Consider the following 25,200-nt stretch of genomic DNA (forward strand, 5'->3'; position numbering starts at 1 on the left):
TGTCATCGTACAAATGTACGTCATATTTGGCGGTGGGGACAAGATTTACGTCATAGAGTTATGATGACGTCTCCTGTACTTTTACAATGGTTCTCAGAGTAGGGAGGCCCAGAGGTCCTTGGGGGATTTCCAGGGGGTCCCCAGCTAATTGATTGATAGTTAGGACTTAGTTCGCAACCACAATGGACCCTTGTCCCTTATCCACTTTGTTCCATTTGTACTCTCTCAGAGTTATGGGGGTCTGTGGTCTAATGCATACCAAAGTGGGGGTCCTTTTTGCCTTTTTTCTTTCTTTTTTGTGTCACTGTGACTATTCTCATGCCAGTCCCTGAACAGTGTTTGTGCCACGTTTGGTGAAGATTGGAGCAATGGTGCACTTATTGTGGCCCCTGTTGTGACTATTCTCATGGCAGACCCCTGAATAGTGTTTGTGCCAAATGTGAAGAGAATCTGAGATATTAGCGTTCTAAAATCTGCGTCACAGAAAACATACTGTATATTACCGGCTCTCAATTATCAACCCATGTTGTCATGCTTTGCCAAGTCCAGACCTGGTCCAAATCCTCCTCCTTTTTCTTTCAGTATTTTGTTTTCTCGTCATCTGACACAAGTCATAGTGTCCTCATTTAAAGCTTCACACAATGTGACAGAACACTAATTCAACTACCTTGTTTTTTTCCATTTCATTGCATGACAGTATGTAATGAACATTTGATTTAATTTGATTTAATTTGATCTGATTACCTTATCTGCCTCGTGTGTGTGTGTGTGTGTGTGTGGCGGGGGGGTGGCTTGTGGCAGGGGGGGGGGGGGGGGATTGGAATCCGGTTTCAGCTTCACCCAGCTGATGGCTGCTCAGAGGATTATGATGAGCTCTTGGGGGGGGGCAGTTAGGGGTTAAGTGTAATTTGGTGGGGGAGCAGAAGGCTGTTTTGAGACCAAAGGGTCGCTGGGTCGTACCATTTAGGAGAGATCAGATGGAGAAAGTGTGGCGCTTCAACGGAACAGGATCTGAAGGTCCTGTTCAGGCACTTGCCTAGAATGTCCTGCATGGGATGAGGAGCGTGTGGAATTCTGACATGGGCGAAGACCTGGAGATAGCTGTATAGCTCCTTATTGCTATACAGGGAAGTCAGTACTGCTAAATGCATGTAGTCAGGGAAAATTATCAGTATTACCAGTCAAATCTGGGAATACATTTCTTACCAAGAATTTTCTTCACCAATGTGTTTGTAAAGGTGTCTCCTAACATATCCCACATTGGTTTATATTCAACCACCCTAGGGGAATTTTTGACAGCTGCTGAAAGTTGGGGTACCATCAACAGCCAATATATGGCAAAATGTTCTAAATTTCATTATGCTTTAAATAGCATGTGACGTGTCAAACTAGGGGGTTTTCATCATTCTGAATCCATTCCAAGCATTTGTTTTGCACGAAAAACACTCCTTGGGCTAAAAACGGCCATAGACACTTGGCCAATGTGAGATATGTTAGTAGAAACCTTTACAAACACATTGGTGAAGAAAATTCTTGGTAAGAAATGTATTCCCAGGTTGTATTAATATCCCCTGACTAATGGGGCCGAGACCTGGACACAACAGGAAAGGGCCATGGATGATGGCATCTACACAATCATTCTACGAAAGCCACCAGGTGTCAAATGGGTGGACCACATCAGAAATGTGGACCTCTACGGGGAACTATACCACGGTCCACAGACCAGGTCAGAGAGAGAGAAGGATAAAGGCCTATATTCATAGTCCAGTTTTCGGTGAAGAGGTGACCACCGAACATGACGTCACGCTGCAGTGGTCACCTAACCTGACTCCGCCAGATGGGGCAGCAGAGAGTACACTGGGTTCCCCCCTCCTGCTCCCATCTGGGAACTCTCAGGCAGACTTGATGCCCGGCCACAAAACGGCCTGGCCAATCAGCAGCAGCTATCCCGCCTCTAGCTGCTGCTGATTGGCCAGGCCGTTTTGTGGCCGGGCATCAAGTCTGCCTGAGAGTTCCCAGATGGGAGCAGGAGGGGGGACTCTCTGCTTCCCCATCTGGCGGAGTCAGGTTAGTGGTCACCGGTGATCACACAACACATCTCTCCTAAGTCATCCAACCTATAGGGTACAGCCAGGAAAGGAAAGAGGCGCACCACCTATACGTAGACGCACTGCGGCGCGACAACAGAGCTAACTACAGTGCAGAGCTCAAGACCCTGATGAGGGTGTGGTTCAGTGACTCAGCAGTCTATTGAGCTTTGTGTGATCATGATGACAAAAATGAAAGGCAGCCTATTGATAATCAATTTTTTTGACATTTTCCTAAATTGGTTTAGTAAACCTAGAACACAGTTTCAGTTATACATTGTATTAAGCCTCATTTTTATTATTATTTATTATCTTTTAGTTAATTTGTTAGTTTTAGCTGACTATAATAACCCTACAGTTACAGTACTATACTCTGCATCATGTTGTGGTAATGTGTGAGTGGTAGAGGCTATGCAGCAGCACTGTGCTAACACTGCGTCACGTGCCGTGCGCTGCATATCCAGCACATTATGGCTCTACAGTAACCTCTGTCATTAGGCGACGGAGAAGCCAGGAAGTGAAAGCAAACTTAATCCCGGCGTAACACCGCAGAGCCTCCGACAGTAGCTCACCTTTGCAGAGGAGGAGAGGGGGGTTCAGAGCGTATAAGCCTAGTCTAACGCTCTGCTGGGGTTTATCCTCGTTAATCCCGTCCTAATCTGGATCAGAACGCCAGGGTTTACACCTTAATGACAGCCGACTAGTTGGGGTTTCAACAGTTCCAGCGCTCCTCCGGTTTTAACCAGGGATTAGCCGGGTCCGTCCAAGACTAATGCCGGATGGATGGATGGAGGCGTAGCTGACTAGGGAGATGTGTGAGTATAAATGTAAAGACACTGGGGCTGAGAGATGAAGCGAGGGGAGGAGAGGAGAGAACAGGGCCATGTGAAGCAATCAAACGGATGTGAGCGTGCATGTTTTACCCACAGAATGCACCCTTCTTCAGTTAACACTCCTACGTCAACCATATTCTATGAGACACATACCAAGACAATAATTACAGCCACTTCTTTACACCACCTGCAAACCTGTGATGTGACAATAAAGCTGATTCTTTCAGTAAAGAGTAAAGAGGCCCGGAAGCAGGACTCGAGGCAGGCACGATACAAAATATTTAATAACCAAATGGCACAGATAAACGCAGCTAGGCAAGTTTACTACTTTAGATGGCTAACTGCCTAGCCTGAGATCAATACCATTTTGGGGTTTCTGATCCAGTCGGGAGCAGAAATAACTTTACGTCATGTTGTAGTCACTGGTTGTAGTCCGGGCCACCGGAACCAACGGCTGGAACTTGGGTGCCGGCATCACGCAAAATGATTCCCAAGAGCATCATCATTTTAGGGCCTACCCAATAAAACCCTTGATGCGGCGTAGTTCATCTTATAGGAATAGTTTGTTCGGTATATACATCTTCTATTCCAACTCGTAGCAACTGCCGAGACTAAACTAGTTGTTATACTTGATTCAGCATTAAAATGGGGATTGGGGGAACCAAATCTAAGTTTTTTCCCTCTTTTCAGTAGCTGAGTATACCAGGAACGAATGCGATGTTACTAACTGCCAAACACATACTCTCCAAAACAACAAATAAAGACAGTCCAAGGGCCGAGGAGCGGACCGTGACAGAATCTGATTCTACGGGTATTTGGGGGCGCAAATGTCTTGGAGATATCACCATTAAGTTTATGAAATGGATCAGCCATGGCTTTTCTGTCCTAACGCAAAACTGTGTTCAACTATCATAGTGCCGGGAACTGCAGTAAATAATATCCGTTCTTCAAGCTTCCGAGCCACAAAACCTATGCAATACATACTATAGGTACCTTTGTTCCCAACACACTCACCTGATCTATTCCATTCCCCTATACGAACATAGTATCAGTGCAATATCGGACTAGATTTTAAGTATATTAAACTTGGCTTGTGGGTGGACAGTGGGTGCCACAAACATACAGAACCATCTCTGATCAGTGCTACTAGATTTTCAGGCCCGATGCAGAAACTATTATTTTTCATATCTTTTTCAAATTGCAGCTATTTTGAATACAGTACACGCACAAGTGCAGGGCGTTGCTGAAAATGAGCACTTGTGCTCAGCTACTACCCTGGGTAAATAAAGGATAAAAAATAATAATAATAAAAAAACAAAAACAAGGCTGCCCTAGTGGATCATACTTTATTGGAAAACAGCAGATCTACAAGCTCACAACATGTCGCGCTGTGACACGTTGTGAGCTTATGGATCTGCATAGACAAACTAAAATAGGGATTAGTTTGTTGATGTATGCTTTGTTATAAATAATACATTGAAATCAAGTCAATTGTAACTACAGTAGTTTTAAAATAATTACAATGGAGTAAAAGTAAAATATTTACATCTGACATGGAGTGGAGTAGAAGTATAAAGTACGAGAAATATAAATATACAACAAGTAACGTAAAAGTAGCGTAGCATTTTTTGCTACGGTTACTTGAGTAAATGTACTGTCCACCACTACCAGGTAGAGCGTCAGAATGCCACCCAGCGAGCGCAGCATCAGGAGGAGACGGCGGCCATCTTTAAGCAGAAGTATAGCGTTGCCATGGAGAAGGTGCAGCAGGTTCAAGGACAGCTGGTCAGCCTGGAGGAGGAGCTACGCTATTCACAGCAACAGGTACTCCACATCTTTACACATACACAGTTTACAACTTTACATAGCGCTGGAAAAGGGGGAACTGCCCATAGATCCGAAGTCCCGTTAGTCCGAATATGCATTAAGGTTGGTCGAACAAAAGTATTGGTTTCAAAATGTACTTAAGAAGTACAAAAACTACTCATTATGCAGAATATCCCATTTCAATTTTTCAAATGTATAACAATCTTTTGAAAGTAGCAGATATACAAGTATTTTGAAGTGGTTTTCTAATAATAATCAAAATTTACGAGCTTGTAGATCAGCTATTTTCAAGTATTTTTAAGTGGTTTTGAAATAATAATCAAAATGTACAATGTAACTCGTTTATTTTAAAATAAAATAAAAGTAAAAGTACATAATATTTGGATCCGAGATGTAGTGCAGTAGAAGTTAAAATATTGGAAATTAGAAATACTCTAGTATAGTAGGCCTACAAATACCTCAAAATTGTACTTACTGTAAGTACAGTACTTAAATAAATGTACTTAGTTACTTTCCACCACTGAGTTTACAGTGGACATAGTCAATGACGTCGCAACAACCCTGCTATAAAAACTTGAATGTGTTCTTTATTCTTCTTCAACCCACCATGCTACGTCGACTGACAGCTGAAAGAGTCCCAGGAAGCAACGCGCTCGGCACTGGCGGAGCTAGCCGAGCAGGAGGGGCGGTACCTGGAGAAGGTCGGCCAATGGGAGACCTCCGAGGAGGCCCTGGACCAGCTGACGGACGAGCTGCAGGCCAATCAGAATCTCCTGACAGAGAGTCGGGAGAGAGTGAGCCAGTGTGAGCGCGCCATGGCCACACTGCAGGAGCAAGTGGACACGCTCAAACAACAGGTCTCATACAGACATACACACATTATTATTATCATTATTATACGCATATTGACTTGACTTGTTTTACGTTGTGCATACCATAACGCCTTACACAGAGCTCAATGGACAGAGACGCTGCACATTCACAGACACTGTCTGAAAATTGAAAAAGCCACTTTTCACTCGGGAAATGGCCGCCCCGAACCATAACCCACCCACATCAAGAGTTGAATTATGTTTTACTATCGCATGTTTACTATCGCATCCATGCGGTTGCTCGTGCAACCGCATGGATATGAGCGAGTACGTGGGTGCAGTGCCACTCCCTGTGGCCCTTTATTCCTTCACCTCAAAACTGTCACAGATAACATTAGTTCATTCACTGTGTGTCATTTTACTGTAGTAAAAAATCATTTTGAAACGTCTCAACGAATCCATTCGTCATGGGATGCCGTTGAAGGTCATGACCGCAGGCTTTAGGAAGTTTCAATGAATGTGCCTCAGAGCTATGAACGTCTAAGTGTGCCCAGATCTGCAGCATACTGTAAGTACTGTACAAGTACAGTACTGTTCTCTGTGTGTGCGCGCGTGCGTGCGTGTGCATGTGCGCGTGCGTGCGTGCGTGCATACATGCATGTGTTTGTATTTGGGTGTGAGATAAAATGCCTGTAGGAATGTGTTCACATGATTCATGCATGAAAATAAGTGTGTGTGTGTGTGTGTGTGTGTGTGTGTGTGTGTGTGTGTGTGTGTGTGTGTGTGTGTGTGTGTGTGTGTGTGTGTGTGTGTGTGTGTGTGTGTGTGTGTGTGTGTGTGTGTGTGTGTGTGAGAGTGTGTGATTGTATGCACAATGGAGAGGAACTACGTATACAAGCGTGCCTCTGTGTCAATGCATGCTGGTATACACACACACACAAACACACACACACACGCACTTATGTGCGTCACATAATCTTTTCTCCTTCTTCTTTTCTGTTTTATATTTACAACGTCTGGAAACAAATGAATCATCTTTATTACGGGAGAAATTTAATTTGGATGAACTTAACTGCTGCCGCCAAGGTCAGCCGGGCGGAATGTCATTTTAATCCAATCAACTTTAATCTGTTGGTTATAAAGGAGTTAGGCCGTTGAAGAATGGCCGTATCTCAGGCCCTTTATTACATTGGCTAATGACTTTGATTGTGAGGCGCCTATCAAGAGGTTAGGAGTTCTCTCTGCAGCGAGCTTCGTCCTCCTGCTAATTCTCTACCTCCCTGCAGCCCACTGGGGGGGAGGGGGGGGGGGGACACCCTGCATCACTAACGGCACCATCCATCCAGTGTAGCCAGAAACAAGCGTTCAGGTCTACGAAAAATAGCCCAAAAGAATCATGAAGGGTTAATGATTAATAATATATAGCATCAAAATCCGTTTTACCATTTTAAACCTGTACATCAGCTATATACAGCTGATCTACAGACTCTTGGACAAAATGCAATTGATTGGGAGTCTTTAATTTGACATGAAAGTGGTTGATGACCACTGGTTCAAGTGACATTAGCAAGTAAGCCCAACTAAGCAACTACGGTACCATTATTTACAAACAACTTTACAGAAATACAAGCCCAACAGCGCTTATAATGAGCAGACTTAGTTTGGCAACACTGCATCCATCCCCTCTGGCAACCCCCAAACTGTTGGAACCAAGGTTATATCATTGTTAAAGGCAGGGTAACAGATAACTGTGTATGTTATAATTTGGTGTTCCCATAAATTATATGTTTTATAAATGTTGGAAAAGGGTGTTTGAAGAGCAAAATCTGCCCCACACCCACCATTCAGTTGTGATGTCAGGAGTAGAAGAAGCCCAGACAAGTACCATCACTGAGCATATTGACCTTTCATAATTAAGTTAATAGTCATATTCAACCATGGACATGGACATACAGTTTTCACATACAATGCGTGCCGCGGACTAGCTCACAACAGGTTGTAGATTGGCTATTTTGTCACAATTTTGTCACAGAATAGGGTTTAAAATAGACACTGTTTGCCATAGTATTGTATACTACAGTATAACCTTCCCTAAAACCCAGGACAAAACTCCACATTCCAGACACTTTTTGATTTTATATGCTAAGCTATCATCGTCTTTTTCATAACTAAGTCAAATTAAGCTCTAATCAAGCTCAAAACATCGCATTTTACGCAGCGATGCATGCGCGATCATGCGCGTGCGTGATCGACCATGCACGCGCGGATTTCGGCCGGTTTTAGGAACATTACATCGGCCGTTAGCCAAATTAGCCAAAAAATGCTAAATTTTGCTACATTAAGGTCCCGATTAGGCTCCCGATTGACAGCCCGTCAATTCCGTCAATGGGAGGTCTGGATTTATTGATTAAATCCGTCAAAACCGTCAACGGGAGTTCAAGGGTTAAAAAAATATATAACATCTACAACATGATTCAAAATACTTGGTAGTCTGACTCTAAGACATGATTAGAGACGAGAAGAAATTACAAACTATGATAATTAATTTATTTGGTCAATCAGAACAACTTTCTCCCTCCCGGCTCCCCAAATGTGGAACAAACTTCCCAATGCAGTTGGAACTGCAGACTCACTCCCAAGTTTCCGCCGTAATCTGAAGACTTACCTCCTCAGAATCCACTCAGCCCTTATAGCACTTGACCTAGATATGACAACCGTTCAGACATACCTTGGTTATTTGTTCTCAAGTTTTTGTTACTTAGGCTTATTTTTTTTCTTGATCACAATGTTAAACATTTAAATTAGATAGCATGTTATTTAGACCGATGCCAGGTTAATTGTTTACTGTGATATAGTTTACTGAGGCACTCTGAAATTGATGTAGTGTTTACCTTGCTTATTGTACAGTATGTCGCTCTTAAGAGCTAAATGCCCGAATTGGAAATTGTATATAATAACCGGAAAATAAATAAATTGGCTAAATGCCAAAAATGGGACGCTTCACTGACATTCAATCATCAACGTTAGCCGTGTTGTGTACAGTAGGAGCGCTTTGTCTCTCCATTGTAATGCAACAATTGATGGAAAATCAGTAAACAGACGATTAGAATTTTCTACGATAATGCATTTAGCAGACGGCACATTAAAGTTGTCACATGTAGTAAAACCAAATGAGTCATCATTTGTTTAAACACCGTGAAGTACAAATAATGCACTCCTTGTTACTTTGAGACGGCCGGCTATTGAATTGTTACGGTTCACCGTTGATTAAATTAAGGACTTAGATGTGTTGATGGCTGTTGTAAAGAATATTATAAACATGCCCTGTTGAATTACACAATTCATACGTCCTGTTGAATGGAGTGGTTTTAAAAGGACCTGTCTAACCCGGCCCAAATAAATCTTCTTCTTCTTTCATCTATGTTTGTGTGTGTGTGTGTGTGTGTGTGTGTGTGTGTGTGTGTGTGTGTGTGTGTGTGTGTGTGTGTGTGTGTGTGTGTGTGTGTGTGTGTCTGTGTCTGTGTCTGTGCGTGTGCGTGCGTGCGCGTGCGCGTGCGCGTGTGCGTGCGTGCGCGTGTGCGTCTCTATCCTTAGAAGCAGCTGTTTCAGAGTGACCTCTTGCTGTACCAACAGTGTCATTCTCACTCTGATGAGGAGTATCTCAGTCTACTGAGACACAGAAAGCAACTGCAGAAGGTATAGAGTTGCAGTAACCAAACATACTTTATTCACCTCAACAGTAGGGTTGATTAATAGGTAATTAGTAGGGCGGTTAACCCAAAATAGTTAGATGTGTGTACAAATATCTTGTGTGTGTGTGTGTGTGTGTGTGTGTGTGTGTGTGTGTGTGTGTGTGTGTGTGTGTGTGTGTGTGTGTGTGCGTGTGCGTGTGCGTGTGTGTGTGTGTTTCAGAGCTGCACAGAGCAAGCAGAGTGCATTGCGGAGTGTGAGGGAACAGTTCTTCAGCTGAAGACAGACCTGGAGCTACAGTAACGTTTTCTCTGTCTCAACCTTTAACATAATGTTTCATCTAAAATATTATACAGCATTCAAACAGTAAACAGTAAACCGGAATCCAAATTGTTTAAACTTTATTGGTAAATTATGAATGGACAGAGCAGGGAAAACAATGTATCTGTGTGAAATACGTACAGCCCTTATGACACTTATAAACAATACTCCATTCTTTTTTATATCAAACTATAACATCAGAGGTACACAATGAGGCGTTTCTTGCTGATATTCTTGGATAGATAAACTACAATTTATTAAGTTTTTCTGAAAACTAATTCTGAGAAGTATGGCTTACAAAGTTTTGACATTGATACATTGTGTCAGCTCCAAATACATCTATCTAAAATGAATGTATGCATTAAAATCAATTATTTATATACTTGTCCAGTGTCGGCTTTCCACTTTTTACTCTTTTTTTCCCCCTCTACACATTTTCTTTGCTGAAAATAAGCTCACTAATCTCTAGCCATTCCCCCTGTCCCGGAAACCACTGCATTTGTCTACCTGGCACTAAAGGTTGTTTATGCTGGAGGCAGGCTATTGTGGTCTTAGTGGCTGACCACAAGAATAAGGGAAGGAAGACATCATTGTGTCCATACAGAAGTCAGTCTATAAAGTAGAGCCAAGACAAGAATAAGAGAAGGAAGACATCATTGTGTCCATACAGAAGTCAGTCTATAAAGTAGAGCCAAGACAAGAATAAGGGAAGGAAGACATCATTGTGTCCATACAGAAGTCAGTCTATAAAGTAGAGCCAAGACAAGAATAAGAGAAGGAAGACATCATTGTGTCCATACAGAAGTCAGTCTATAAAGTAGAGCCCGACCGGTGTATCGGTCTTCTAGCCCATATATTGGCCATTATTTGACATTTTTGGACGACATCGGAAAGGCTGAATCTGTGATTATGCAGCTGATGTGTCACAATCATTATAGGTGGACGTTTTAAAAATGATCAAAAAACGGCTGATTTACAAGCTCACAATGCAGAGACTCTTAGCCAAGGTTTCTTGATTGTTTTACCTGTAGAGCACTTTGGTCCACTACAGTTGTTTCAAGCGTGCTTCATGAATATATATATATATATATATTATAAATATTTTTGTTGTCTTCTGAAGGTCTCAGGAGAAGGAGGGTCTGGAGCGGAGTCTGGCCGCCTCCCACCATGCGCGCCTGACCAATCACAGCCGGCTGGAGCAGGAAGTGACGCGACTCAAACAAGAAGCCACACGCTTAGAAATGCAGCTGGGTGACGCCCACAAGACCAGCAGCCAGAGAGAGCGGGTGCGGTCCCTACACACATGCAAGCACACACGCACACACACATGCTCACACGCACCCACACAATCTCTAGGGCGCACCTGTATTCATAGAGAAAATCTCTGATCTACAAGCACGCAAGGTTTATTTAAAAAACATTCTCTTTCTTTTTGAATTATTTTTCAAATCAAAATAAATAAATATATGCCCAATAGAACAGAATTTGCCTCTGTACTGGAAAATGAGCGCACACAAGTATTGATACCTTTGTACACTTTTTGTGTAGTTGTAAACAATATGTCGATAATAATGTGTGGTTGTCACTGTATTTGTCTCACAGTTCACCAGTTTTGGGAACATGCTACTAACTATAAAACAAACTAAAATCATGTCCATAGTTTTTGTCTAACTATAATAATCCTGCTATATTTGAAATATGATATATATAATATAATAGGGCTGTACTTTATTTCTAGAAATGTAGTGTAGAGTCAATAGTACAACATTTGTCTTGCAGTGGAGTGAAAGTCATATGTATAAAATATAACTTCTCTCACATACGCACATACAGTACAATACCTGTACACGGCTGTCCCACGGCCGCCTGGCAGAAAAAGATTGGCTCACCATTAATTACAGCACCAAAACGGTGCCAAGGCTGGCGCAATTGACTCCAATTAAGAGCTCAATGGGACTCTAAATATTCAAATTAGTCAAAGAGATGACGGTACCCTGGCAGAGTGCCAACGTAGCTGGCAGTCAAACGCACATCACTGGTGGGCGCGCGTGTGTGTAAGAGCGTGTGTGTGTGCACTCGTTTGTCTCTTAGCATATTAATTGATGTGCCCCCTGGCACCAACGGACACATGTTACTTATGTCATAAGCACCAAGATCATCCGCATGCTCGCACACATACGCCCACACAGACGGACACGACACACACACACACACACACACACACACACACACACACACACACACACAGGCACATACGCACATGTTTGTATTACTATACTTGTGAGGACATCAATATTTTAAGACTGATTTATTTATTTATTTTTTAGCCTTTTTTGTTTCTTCATTAAGACAATGGAAATGGCTAATCTACAAGCACACAAGGCGTTGCTTGCTTGTAGATCGGCTATTTTCGACATACGGCACTGGCAAGCAACTATGTAAAAATGTATTTTTTCTGATTTTTAGAAACGTTTTTAGCAACACGTCCAGTGTGCAACCACCTTAACTGCTAAACCTAATCTAAATTTTGTTTTCTCTTGTGACGACCAGGAATATGGTCCTCGCCATGTCTACTTCTCAAATTCTACTAGACTTTCAGGGACGTTTGATTGATTGATAATTAACTGTACTATTGCTGAACAAAAAGCACACAATAGTCAAAAGGATAAACACAGGAAAACTGGCAAGCTCATTTCCATTGTGGTTCTTTGATTGTGACAGGAGAAACACAGGGTGGGTATCTGGGGAAAAACTACAATAAGATTAAAACAATGAACTGTTGCACATGTCAAATGCAATGATACATTTCAGTTACATTTGTAAGATTCATTTTTCTGATACAATAATGTAATCAACAAAAATGGAATATGTGTATCGGATCAACTTGGGATTTGGCCCTCACAAGTATAGTACAGTAATACACACACACACACACACACACACACACAGTCACACACACAATCTCTCTCTGTCTCTCGCTGTCACGTCGTGTCCATGTCATTGTGCCACTCTTCCCGGTGGAATTACTCCTAATGAGTGCGTGTCATGTAAGGACACATGTACAATAACGCACATGTACATCAAGGGCATGCATTATGTATATTATGCATAATTAGTCCCGGAACGTTATGCATATATGCATAATTACACTAGTGGTTAGTACTAGACATGAATACTGGATCATGTGCGCAGTGTTGCACTCGTATATGAGTATAGCTAATGACAATTTCTTCCCAGCAGCATTAGACTGTGGTGGACATGCAACTTGAAGCCTAATTATTTTCAAATGTACCGTAATGAATATAGCAGATCCACTAGCTCAGGGGTTCTCAACGTTTTTGGCCAGGGACCCCCGGAAATGCTTTGGCAATGTCTCGGGACCCCCGCCCCGCCCCCTCCCGACCCCAATATAAATTGACTGCTACAATAACCTTAAACCATTTTGGTGTTTTAAGCATTGTTATAATTTAGCTATTGAAAAATAGCAGATCTACAAGCTCATAGCGCGCCACCGAGTGGCGCGCTACGAGCTTGTAGGTCTGCTATTTTTTTTAAATCGTGAAAATAAAATGTTAAAAAAATTATTATTATTTTTTTTTTTGAAAATAATTTGGGGACCCTCTAAAATAATTTGGCGACCCCCCGAGGGGTCGCGACCCACGGGTTGAGAACCCCTGCACTAGAATCAGAATCAATCTTTATTGTCACATCACATTACAAGTAAGGTGGGTGAAAAACTTGGTTGTGCAGGCTCATATTGCAGTTTAAGGTAGAGAGAGAAGACCTGAACTATATACCGTACCGTTTTCACATACTGCAGTGTCACCAGTACAACAGTGTAAATACACCTGCAGCTCATAAAGGTTATGGTGGGTATGTTTGGTTTACTTATAATTGCTATTGACTTTTCAGATTGCTTGCTCTTTGAAGAATCTCAATTAAATGGACTCATTATGAACCACATTAATCCTGGGCGTCCCAATTTTGGGCATGTCATTATAGGCAACCATAATTAGCTACAGCTGTCTTTTCCCCGCTATATGACACGTGTGTGAAAAGTAAGGATATATGCACCAATATATCGGACCGTATTATCGGTATCAGCAATATCGATCTTAAAAATCTGAAAATGGGCCCGGACGGTTAGCTCAACCGTCTGGACACCTAGGCTGCTAAGCCAGCCTGATGGCGTGCCGCGGGTTCGACTCCCGATCATCCCCCCATCTCTCTCTCCCCATTTCCTGTCAGTCTACTTTCAACCTATCAATAAACGCAGAAAAAGATGATTTAGATCAAGAGTTATCTAAATCATCGATATATTAATTTGATATTGTTCGATATTTTTCACATTTTCGATAATTGAGTACCACAGACGAATAACAGTCTAAGTCCACACTATTGATCCATAATATATAAATGATAGATAAGGGTTCAGGACAACGAGGCCTTTTCGTGGAGGGGTCAGTCTGAAATTTGGACTGTTTTTCTTCTGTGGTACTATTATCGAAAATGTGAAAAATATCGAACAATATCAAATTAATATATCGATGATTTAGATAACTCTTGATCTAAATCATCCCGTCCAATTCTAAGAAAAGAAACCCACCGCGGTTCCGTCGTGTTTTGGCTACATTTAGCTGCTACAGCCACATCCGGGATAACATCCGGTCCGTCGGTAAAAGTGCTCTGCTACTATAAATCACCGGGCGCTATGATGTAATGGATTAAATAACCCCAGGCAGCAATCGGAGTGTTAACATTGAGTGACTGCAGTTTGTTCCAGCGGTGAAATGTCCCTATAATGTCCACTCTGGCCCCCGTCCCGCTCAGGTGCTCCAGATGCGTGACGCTCTCCTCCGGCGGTCGGGCGAGGACCTGCAGGAGGCCAGGCGGGAGGCTGAGGTGCAGAGGGAGGCGGTCCGGAACCTTGAGGAGGAGGTGCAGAAGGAGGTGCGACAGAGGAGGAGTGCCGTCACAAAGAGCCACGAGCTGAGCAGTCACTGCACACAGCTGAGCCTACAGCTGCAGCAGCTACGCAGACAGCACACACACACAGGTAGCATGCTAAGTCGCTAACTAAGCAGTCAACACACACAGGTAGCATGCTAAGTATGCTAACTAAGCAGTCAACACACACAGGTAGCATGCTAAGTCGCTAACTAAGCAGTCAACACACACAGGTAGCATGCTAAGTTGCTAACTAAGCAGTCAACACACACAGGTAGCATGCTAAGTCGCTAACTAAGCAGTCAACACACACAGGTAGCATGCTACGTTGCTAACTAAGCAGTCAACACACACAGGTAGCATGCTAAGTTGCTAACTAAGCAGTCAACACACACAGGTAGCATGCTAAGTCGCTAACTAAGCAGTCAACACTCACAGGTAGCATGCTACGTTGCTAACTAAGCAGTCAACACACACAGGTAGCATGCTAAGTCGCTAACTAAGCAGTCAACACACACAGGTAGCATGCTAAGTCGCTAACTAAGCAGTCAACACACACAGGTAGCATGCTACGTTGCTAACTAAGCAGTCAACACACACAGGTAGCATGCTAAGTTGCTAACTAAGCAGTCAACACTCACAGGTAGCATGCTACGTTGCTAACTAAGCAGTCAACACACACAGGTAGCATGCTAAGTCGCTAACTAAGCAGTCAACACACACAGGTAGCATGCTAAGTCGCTAACTAAGCAGTCAACACACACAGGTAGCATGCTACGTTGCTAACTAAGCAGTCAACACACACAGGTAGCATGCTAAGTTGCTAACTAAGCAGTCAACACACACAGGTAGCAAACTAACTATGCAGTTAACCCATTTAGGCCTGATCTCAAAATTTTCACGATTTTTCAAAAATAGCAGACCTACAAGCTCAATAGCTAAATTATAACATAGTGTTTAAAACACCAAAAGGGGTTCCCGCCCAAAATGGGTTAACACACACATGCACAGGTAGCAAACTAACTACGCACTGTACGCAGTCAACACACACACACACACACACACACACAAACACACACACACAGTACAGTACAGCACCACTCAGTTCAGACGGGTCTGATTTTTGTCGGAAGAGTGTAAGAGCGAAAATAGCCGATCTACTCACAGCGCGTCGCACTACCTCTTTTCAGATCTTGCGAGTCTTTGACATGCAAAGTTTGAGAACCACTCACTGTGCCAGGTGACATCACATACTGTACAGTAGTGTACAGTAGCTTTGTCACGCTGCGGGCAAATCCCATTTGCCTGACTGACGTGTGATTTATAGCAGATTGCTTGTCTAAATTAGCCTTCAGTTTCCAAGTGTCTGTACTAACACGCATCTTCAGAAATATGATTCGAATTGAATTGCATTTCCAACCACACCTAGGAATGTGCTCTCCAAATCCGATTAGCAGAAATCAGCTATCATGTGGTTTTTATATGCTCGTCAGACTTGATCAAAACCAATCTGATTACAATCTGGAATTTTGGATAGGCCAACAATCAGATCTGGGCTGCCGGTCTGAACACAAGCCTTATTTATTCACAACGGCGTTGAGGCAATAGCATAATGATCAACAGTAAAGGCCAATAAACACATTAACATCACTGTTAATGAGGAACTGCCCGGTGAACCAAACAGCAGTCCTGCTGGGATTCCCCGACGGTGTGGGGAGGACATTATGTCAACCATCAAAGGTGCTTGTTTTCCTGTTTTATTTGGGCAACAAATAGGAGCCATAACCCAGTGACATTTCAGCACTTTTGGTCAGTTGGCGTTAAATCCCTCGCGCTGCGCAAGGGTATTCAATAGCACTCACACCGTCACTATAATTATTGTTTGATAAACTAAAAAAAAAAAGAAAAAAAAAAAGTTGAGTTGTCCTAGAGTTGAAACGGTGCCCGTTGCCTTGAATTAGTTGGAATGTAACATTTAGAAGACAATGGCAAGTCGCCAACCCTCTGGGGCGGGTGGGAGAGGTGTGAAGATCATTAGAAGAGATGCAGGGAGAGAGTGGCCAATGGAATTGCACGAAAAACACGGTCATCTCATCTTGACCTTTCAGCCGTCAGAGTAGTAGGTGAGATGAGTTCAGTCATGCTAGTGTTAATCAGCCTCCTTGCCAATTTTTCGATGAATTGCCATTTCTGCTGGTGTTGATTACGGTGATACGGTGTTGCATTTTGTGTGCTCAGATGTTGTATCAGTCCTAGAGTTCAGCATTCAGTGCAAGCTTACGATATGCCTATTTTCTTGTATACGCGTGGCAATGAAAACTCTGTTTTTAGCTGTGTTTTTCCATCGGTTTTCCGAAAAACGCGTCCAGTGTGCAACCACCTTAAGCCCCTGTATGACCTGCCCTTTGTTGCAGAAAATCATGACAATTTTCTGAAAGATTTGAGGCACATTTTAACGATTTTTCAAAAATAGCAGACCTACCGAGTGGCGCGCTATGAACTTGTAGATCTGCTATTTTTCAATAGCTAAATTATAACATAATGTTTAAAACACCAAAAGGGAGCACAAATTGGCCTGAGCACAAATTGGCCAATGGACGGACACATGGTGGTTGAGCAGGGTGGTGATTTGGTTGGTGGCTCTTCTGCACACTTACATACACACGCTTATGACAAGTTTTAACGTAATGGTGCACTGCTAGGGCTGTATGGTAATGATTGCGTGCATGCGTGCGTGCGTACGTGCGTGCGTGCGTGCGTGTGCGCTCATATGAGATGGTGGCCTTTGTAGTTGTGTGTCACTGCAAGAATGGTGGTAGTTTGGTCTCTCTGGGCACAGAAATGTCTCATTAAGAATTAACGTACACATCTATGGTCACGCTAGGCGCACACCTCAGACAGACACACACGCATGCTCGCATGCACGCGTACGCACGTGCACGCACAGCCATTTCTTCAACTCCCACTGCTTTAATTAGCACATACACACTTACTCTCTGAGGTACAAATGCTGCAACGCGCGCACACGCACGCACGCACGCACGCACGCACGCACGCACGCACGCACGCACGCACACACACACACACACACACACAGACACAGACACAGACACAGAGACACACACAATCAGCTATTGTCCACAGAGAGATGTAGCCGGCCTCTCAGTGGCTGGCTTGCTGGCTGAACATTGCTCATTAACAAGATAGAGACAGTGGAACAGCAGCACAGTGCCGCTCGGCCTTTTGTCTGTGATCAAAATGCACCTGAAGCTCGCTCCGCGCAAAAGCCCACACATTATTCTGCTTCTTATACCTTCAGCTGTGCAAAGCCCATTGTAACGGCTAACGGAGAATAAAAATGGTTTATTATAACAAAGGGAACATTATTTACGCCGAATGCGAGCGGCGGCCTGCCTGAATAGACAAGGCTGCTGACCTTGGAATTATTGCAATGAACAAAAGTGCGCTTGTTGTTATTAACATTGCCGCGCTTGTTGTGTTGTGTTGAGTCGTGTAGATATAAACAAAAGGAATGATGAAGTAGGGACTTTTTTTATAATACTGTTGGATATGTCTGAGAAGACTAGACTTCCAGCAGTCCTAAGTGGAATATTAGAACTGGTTAGAAAACAAGCGCTCTAATGGATGAATGCAGGGGTTTGGCTTTGAGTTAGAAATACATACAATAAAATAGATTTATTAGAAATAGAATAGAAATATTCTGGCCCCAGCGGTAATACGCTGCAGTACCTATGATCGGCCAGCATGTCCAATGCGCTTCAGTTCTCCCTCTCGGTTTTGGGGGCTTGGTTAAAACAGACTCCGAATTCATTTTGGCAAATATAGTAAATATATATATACCTGAGTGCGACAAGCGATGAGGTCGCATGCACGCGGCATCCTCCTGGGTGACAGCAGACTGCTGGGCGAGCGCTGGCGCTTTGGCATGGGGGGGTCAGATCAACATATGGAATGAATTCTGTACTGGCCATTTAATGGAGCGTGTCTTGAGTGTACAAGGTTTGATGAGGTCAGATCAACATATGGAATGTCAGAACAGGTCAGCTCCATATATGGAGAGCTAAGAGTTTGAAGTTTGAATATTGATGACATCAGCGATCTCCATATATGGGCTTAATATTGATGACATCACGTGATGTCATCACGTGAGGAGGCTTGACCATATATGGGGGCATTCCCATATATTGGCTTAATATTGATGACATCAGGGATAGTGAGTGAGTGAGTGACTGACTGACGGGAAATGCACGATTTCATAGTTAACTGCGAACTGCCGTCGCAATAATTGTTTCATTTCAATGTATTGATAGATACATAATAACAAACACGCTTTGCAAGTATTCAAATTAATCAAAAAGTTATGGATGGAAGAATGTGTAGTTGCAGTTGTAAACGTGAGTGTGCCCTCCATGGCCAAGCAGAGTGAGCTGAGTCCCTTCATGAGAGGAGGAATATAGATGGAGAGGTGGGGGGGGGGGGGGGGGGGGGGGCTACAGGAGGTCACGAGGATGAGATTGAACGGCAGCTGGATTCAATCAGACAGAGAGAGACGGAGTGATTAAAAGAAGGAGAGGACACACTCTGACCCAAACTTTGCGTGTGACTGAAACTGTGTCACACATCTTGACAGCATTCATCCACTGTCTGCGAGTGTATCAGACTTCTAGCTTGCGTGCGTGCGTGCGTGCGTGCGTGCGTGCGTGCGTGCGTGCGTGCGTGCGTGCGTGCGCGCGCGCGTGCGTGCGTTAAAGAAGTTCTGGCTCCCAAACTGGAACAAACTCCCAATTGCAGTTAGAACTGCAGACTTACTCCCAATTTCTCATGTTTTGCAAGGCTTTTGCACACCTATAGGCGACAGGTGCGTAGGAGAGGGTAAGGTGCCCGCAAATGAAAAAGAACACACACCCGCACACTGTCTTCAAATGCAGTGAAAAAACTTGAATAGGGAAACAGCAATGTTTCGACCTATGCAGCCTTCATCAGGCTATCTTTATGAACACAAGTGAGTGATGTAATTTCTTGGTTTGACCGGATAGGCCTACCATTAGGTTAGACAGCCTACAAAAAGATGTTCTCTCATTTGTGTTGATAAAGATAGCCTGATGAAGGCTGCATAGGTCGAAACATTGCTGTTTCCCTATTCAAGTTTTTTCACTGCATTTGAAGACAGTGTGCGGGTGTTTGTTCTTTTCATTGACCACAATGTTAACATTTTAATTTAGATTACATGTCATTCAGACAGATGCTAGGTTCATTGTTCACCTGGTATCCTATTGTATCAATGTACACTATAGCTAATTATTGTTTTGACAGTATATTGTTTAGACTGATGCTAGGTACTTGGTCTACCTGTGATCCTAGTGTAATATGGAACCTCACTGTCTCTCTGCCTTTGATGTATGTGTTTAGCACTTTGAGAGGCCTATTATTATTATTATTATTATTGGTAGTAGTAGTAGTAGTAGTAGTAGTAGTAGTAGTAGTAGTATTACTTTACTTATTGTAAGTCCTCTGAAAAGAAAAAGGGAAACGGTGACAATTGCAGATGGTAGGGTGCCCAAAATGGATTGATTCCTCATGAATTGGCTAATAATTAATCCAGTCATTAGATGCAGTTTTGGACAGATGATCCGATAATTGATTTTGAGCTATTCAAAATAAAAATGTTTCTGTCTGACCGAGATGGAGACATTTTGAACGACAGATTTGATTACATTTCCAAGCCATGAAGGAGAAAAGAAAAAAAAACGACTTGTAACTTTGATCGTAATGCAAAATGAACGTTATGCTGGGTGACAATAAATGGAATAACAGTATGAACAAAACGTCATAATCTGATTACCACACTTCCAGCAAAGCAGAAATGTGATATTACCACCTCTCTGTGCTGCTGACGTGCATCTGCCTAAATATGATGGAATCATCACTGTGTGTGTGTGTGTGTGTGTGTGTGTGTGTGTGTGTGTGTGTGTGTGTGTGTGTGTGTGTGTGTGTGTGTGTGTGTGTGCGTGTGCGTGTGCGTGTGCGTGCGTGCGTGTGCGTGTGTGTGTTTGTGTTTATTATCTCACACGTATGTGTGTGTTTACATGAGTGCTTGTGTACTGTGTGTTCACGTTTGTGTGTGTTCGTCGCTATCCCGCCCACACACTTGCACACACAATCTCCACATGCACACACATACACATGCACGTCGCACACTCACTCACACGCACGCACGCACGCACTCACACACATGCAAGCCTCTCTCCTCCAATTCACCTCTATTACTAGCTATAATCCTATTTCACACCCTATCGATCCCCAAAACTGTTGTAGACCGGAACCAGCGGCAAAACAGCAGCGTTATGCCTCTCCCTCATTCTCACACACCATGCTTTTCTTTATTACACAAAGAGGCCCCCTTTGTCTCTGAGCAAAAGCCCAGCCCTGCCTGCCTGCCGAAAATATGAATTATAAATGTATGGCTAATAAAAGAGGAGAGGAAAGAGATGCAGAGAGGGAGGGAGAGAGGGAGGGAGAGAGAAAGGTAGCGAAGGAGAGGAGAAGAAGGCATGGTTGAAACATCAGAGAAAATGACTCCTTTACAAGAGTCTATTGATCAGTTTCTATCAAAGGGGGATGTCTGACATGAGATTACCTGGCAGTTTGAGCATTAGGTGCCGTGTGTTATAGCCCGGGGCCCTTGTACCAATGCCAGAGGATTGTAAATAAAGCAGAGAGAGAGAGAGAGAGAGAGAGAGAGAGAGCAAGAGGGGGGCGGAGGGAGTGTTGGGGTTTACCCCAGTGTGCGAGTTTTGTGTGTGTTTGTGTGTGTGTTTGTGGATGTTTCTGCTTTGTGTCTTCTGCTGCTCTTTGGTGTGTGTGTGTGTGTGTGTGTGTGTGTGTGTGTGTGTGTGTGTGTGCGTGTGCGTGTGTGTGTGTGTGTGTGTGCGTGCGCGCCTTGGCTTAAACCCAGAAGCAGTGTTGCAAGCCGGTGAAACTTCAGAAAGAGAACTAGGAGGAGAGTGTCGGCCCCCCAACCCACCCGGGACCACCTCCACCCCGCTGCCAATCCCTGCAACAAAGCCATAGGAAGCCCTGATGAAGCCCTTATGAAGCTTCTATGAGGGGCGGGAAGGGCCCAGCCTAGCAGCCTATAGCCCTAACCACTGATTCAGGGTTAGCCACGTTCTCATCTCCCCTCATGTTAAAGGTTAGCCAGGAGAGCAGGCTAATCTGACCGCAGATCTGCCATCACGCACTGATGTCCTACACGACAGGCTTTGAAGCTCATATAAAGTGACTGAGAGAGAGAGAGAGAGAGAGAGAGAGAGAGAGAGAGAAGTTGAAATTGAGATGGAGAGAGAGAGAGAGAGAGAGACAGAGAGAGAGAGAGAGAGAGAGAGAGAGAGAAGTTGAAATTGAGATGGAGAGAGAGAGAGAGAGAGAGAGAGAGAGAGTGGTCGACAAAGTACTTAACTCCAGTACTTGAGTCAAAGTATAGATACTCCCATTCAAATAATATTCAACTACTAAGTTGCTCTGACTGACACATTTACTTGAGTTAAAGTACTACTTGCCTTTAAAAACATTTAAAGATACAAAAGTACATGCTCTTAAATATACTCAAGTATTCAAAGTAACACAAATATCAATAATTAAAATAGCATATCTCCAAGCTCTGTTTTCACTATATTATTATTATCATTATTATTATTATTATAAATATGGCTTTAGTGGTGAATTCAAAATGTACTTTTTGAGTACTGGAGTGACAAGTATCAATATACAGATAGACGGACAGGAAACGGGGAGTGACACGCAGAACAGTTCACCGGGATCGGGATTAGACCCTGCAACATGCTGCATGATACACCTGGTACAGCATGTAGGCCTACATTAGGTTAGACACAAAGGTGGTAGCACTTTGGTAAGTCCACATATAGCAGCAGGTATGTACATGAGATTAGACATAGGGACAGGGAGAGAGACCTTGCCTAAGCTTTTAAAAAAAAGAGAGATTGTTGATCTCAAATTGTTACTTGGTATATTTAAGGTCAAATACATAAATAAAGCAGAAGAAAGATGTTTTGGTTTGTTTTGTTAACCTTGTGACATTCGCCACTGCACTAGCTAATGCCTTATTTATGCTCTGTCACACGACAGCCGGAAATAGCCGATCTATAAGCTCACAACGAGTCGCTTGGTCAATGATGCCTCATAGGCCCAACATATACCCCACGCATGCATGCGTGCGTGCGTGCGTGCGTGCGTGCGTGCGTGCGTGCGTGGGTGCGTGCGTGCGTGCGTGCGTGGGTGCGTGTTTTGTCAGTGTAATTTCCGACCTTATGGAGAGAGCACAGTTTTGAGTTGATGTGTGTGCGTATTTATTTGTTTGTGTAAGTGTACGTGCGTACGTGCGCGTGTGTACATGTTAGCAAGCCAGGCAGTCTATGCAGCTAATTGCTCTCCCCGTGGCCTCCCCTGGCGAAGGCAGGTGTCACCGGGGTCATCTTGGACTAATGCCTTGAATGTGAATTTGATCCACCAGCTCAAGTTCTCTCATCCCCCGCGATATCGATTATTTAGATTCATAACAAACTTTTTTTTTTTTTACCTTGAGCTTCAGTCAAATAGCCCAGGTGTTGAGCTCCCCTTCAAAGAAAATGAAATAATAAAATCAGTGTGTTTGTGCATCGTTAAATATTTAGCGATTCCAGTTGCCGTTTCAAAAATTTTCCTCTGCGGGTTCAGTTTAAACAGTTTGGAGGCTGCAAAGCCATACATTAATCATGTAGATTTTTGTTGTTTTTCTGCATTCGGCTCCTCTCCTATATTCATTTTAGCATCCCACCTTTCAGTGCATTCCACTAAGGCCTTTTTTGTGAACACAATGCAAAATTCGCCAAATGTCCTCTGTGCCATATTGTTGCTGTATCTCCATATTTTGTAAATTTATGTATTATTTTATGTATTTATTTATTTCCAGTGGATTAATGCCCTGCTTCTCCATACGACAGTGTCACTTGAAAGTAGAGAAAAGCACATCTACAAGCTCACAACGTGTCTTGTGAGCTTGTAGATTGGCTATTTGTTTTATTTTTTGGAATTTGTAAATTAAGTAACAGTTTCGGACATACAAGGTTTCCACCCGACAGTGACTATGCATAAACTCTATACACATTCGCACGCACGCACGCACGCACGCACGCACGCACGCACACATACACACTTCTAAATATTCAACAGACACACACACACACACACACACACACACACACCTTCTCAATATTCGCTAGCCTTGGCCAGTGATGGCTGACATTTTATGTTCTATTCAATGAATACTGAATTCACTGAAAAGGTTTTATATAAAAAGGGGAAACAGAAAAAGAAAAGAAAACACATTGACTTACAAAACAGTGTGAGGAACAAGGAAATAAGAGTAGGGAGCTCATTTTAATCGAAGGGGGGGGAGAGAGAGAGAGAGAGAGAGAGAGAGAGAGAGTAGAGTAGAGCAAAGCCAACTTTGTAGAGTAACCTGAATGCTGTGTGTTTTATTATGCATTGCTTCAATGTGCTAGAGTATAAGTGTAGGACAATGGGGTTTTATTGCACGCAGACCTTCTGAAAAGGGAGAGTGATTGAAGGACTGACTGTGGTTAGGAGGAGAGCTCTGCCTGCCTGCTGCTCCCAGGTAGAGAGTGCCATCTATTGACGGAGTCGGGAAGCGCCTCCCCTTTTGTCTCCCAACAAAAGGCTCACAGACTACTGCCCTCGGACGTGTGTGTGCTCTTGTATTACTATATTTGTGAGGGCCATATGTCCTCATATGTGTTAGAAATAGACATTGTAAGGAGTCTAAGGAGCGTTTTCCTGGTCCACAACATCAGAAAGAGGGAACGTTTAAAGAAGAGGTTTAAATGTGATTTGGGGAGTTATAGGATTACAATGAGGAAACGATCCTGTTTGCTTCCAGGGTTACGATCAATCCTTTATAGGTCAGGTTTAGGGGGTTATGTATATGGTCGGACTCTGGCCTGGTTTACATTTGGTTGCTCTGGTGTCACTGGAAAATAGCCCATTCTGAGATAGATCTGCACATTTTTCTGTTATTCTGCTATCCTAAAATGTTTGTCCTCACAAGTATAGTAAGTACTAAGGTGTGTGTGTGTGTGTGTGTGTGTGTGTGTGTGTGTGTGTGTGTGTGTGTGTGTGTGTGTGTGTGTGTGTGTGTGTGTGTGTGTGTGTGTCTGTGTGTGTGTGTGTGTGTGTGTGTGTGTGTGTGTGTGTGTGTGTGTGTGTGTGTGTGTGTGTGCGCGCATGTGTGTGTGTGCGTGCGTGCATGCGTGGGTGCTTTTGTGCGTGTCGTTCCCTGCTCTGCCATGCAGTAACATCTGAATGGTCTGTTCTTTCTGCGTGTCAGGCGTCTTTCTGTTTTTGCTGTGGAGGTGACTCATCCATTGGGTTGATATTGCTCCACTCCTGCTTGACTGGAGCTTTGTTAATGTATGCTTTATATAACTGTTTACCCTGAATCCTGTCTGTCTGCCTGTGCCTGCCGACAGACACACACACACACACACTCGCTGTCTGGTGAAAACCTTGTGTGGTCAAAACTGATCCAATGTAGTTTTATTGTTTTAGTCTCAAGCTGCTGTTAATACTTTTCATTGGTTCCATATT

The 25,200-nt window shown here is 43.3% G+C and overlaps 1 protein-coding gene across 7 annotated transcripts in view; it reads left to right on the top strand.

Moving 5' to 3' along the window:
- Positions 1–25,200, top strand: part of LOC306913437 (uncharacterized protein) — a 217,017-nt gene that overhangs the window by 143,375 nt on the left and 48,442 nt on the right. For all 7 annotated transcript variants that reach the window (XM_079490088.1, XM_079490089.1, XM_079490092.1 and 4 more), the window contains 6 exons: positions 4,592–4,744; positions 5,374–5,604; positions 9,154–9,255; positions 9,472–9,548; positions 10,691–10,856; positions 14,401–14,626. In XM_079490088.1, the coding sequence (XP_079346214.1) occupies positions 4,592–4,744; positions 5,374–5,604; positions 9,154–9,255; positions 9,472–9,548; positions 10,691–10,856; positions 14,401–14,626 (955 nt within the window). The remainder of the gene's footprint in view (positions 1–4,591; positions 4,745–5,373; positions 5,605–9,153; positions 9,256–9,471; positions 9,549–10,690; positions 10,857–14,400; positions 14,627–25,200) is intronic.

Source organism: Electrona antarctica (genome assembly GCF_951216825.1).
Source record: "Electrona antarctica genome assembly, chromosome: 20".
Classification (NCBI taxonomy): Eukaryota; Metazoa; Chordata; class Actinopteri; order Myctophiformes; family Myctophidae; genus Electrona; species Electrona antarctica.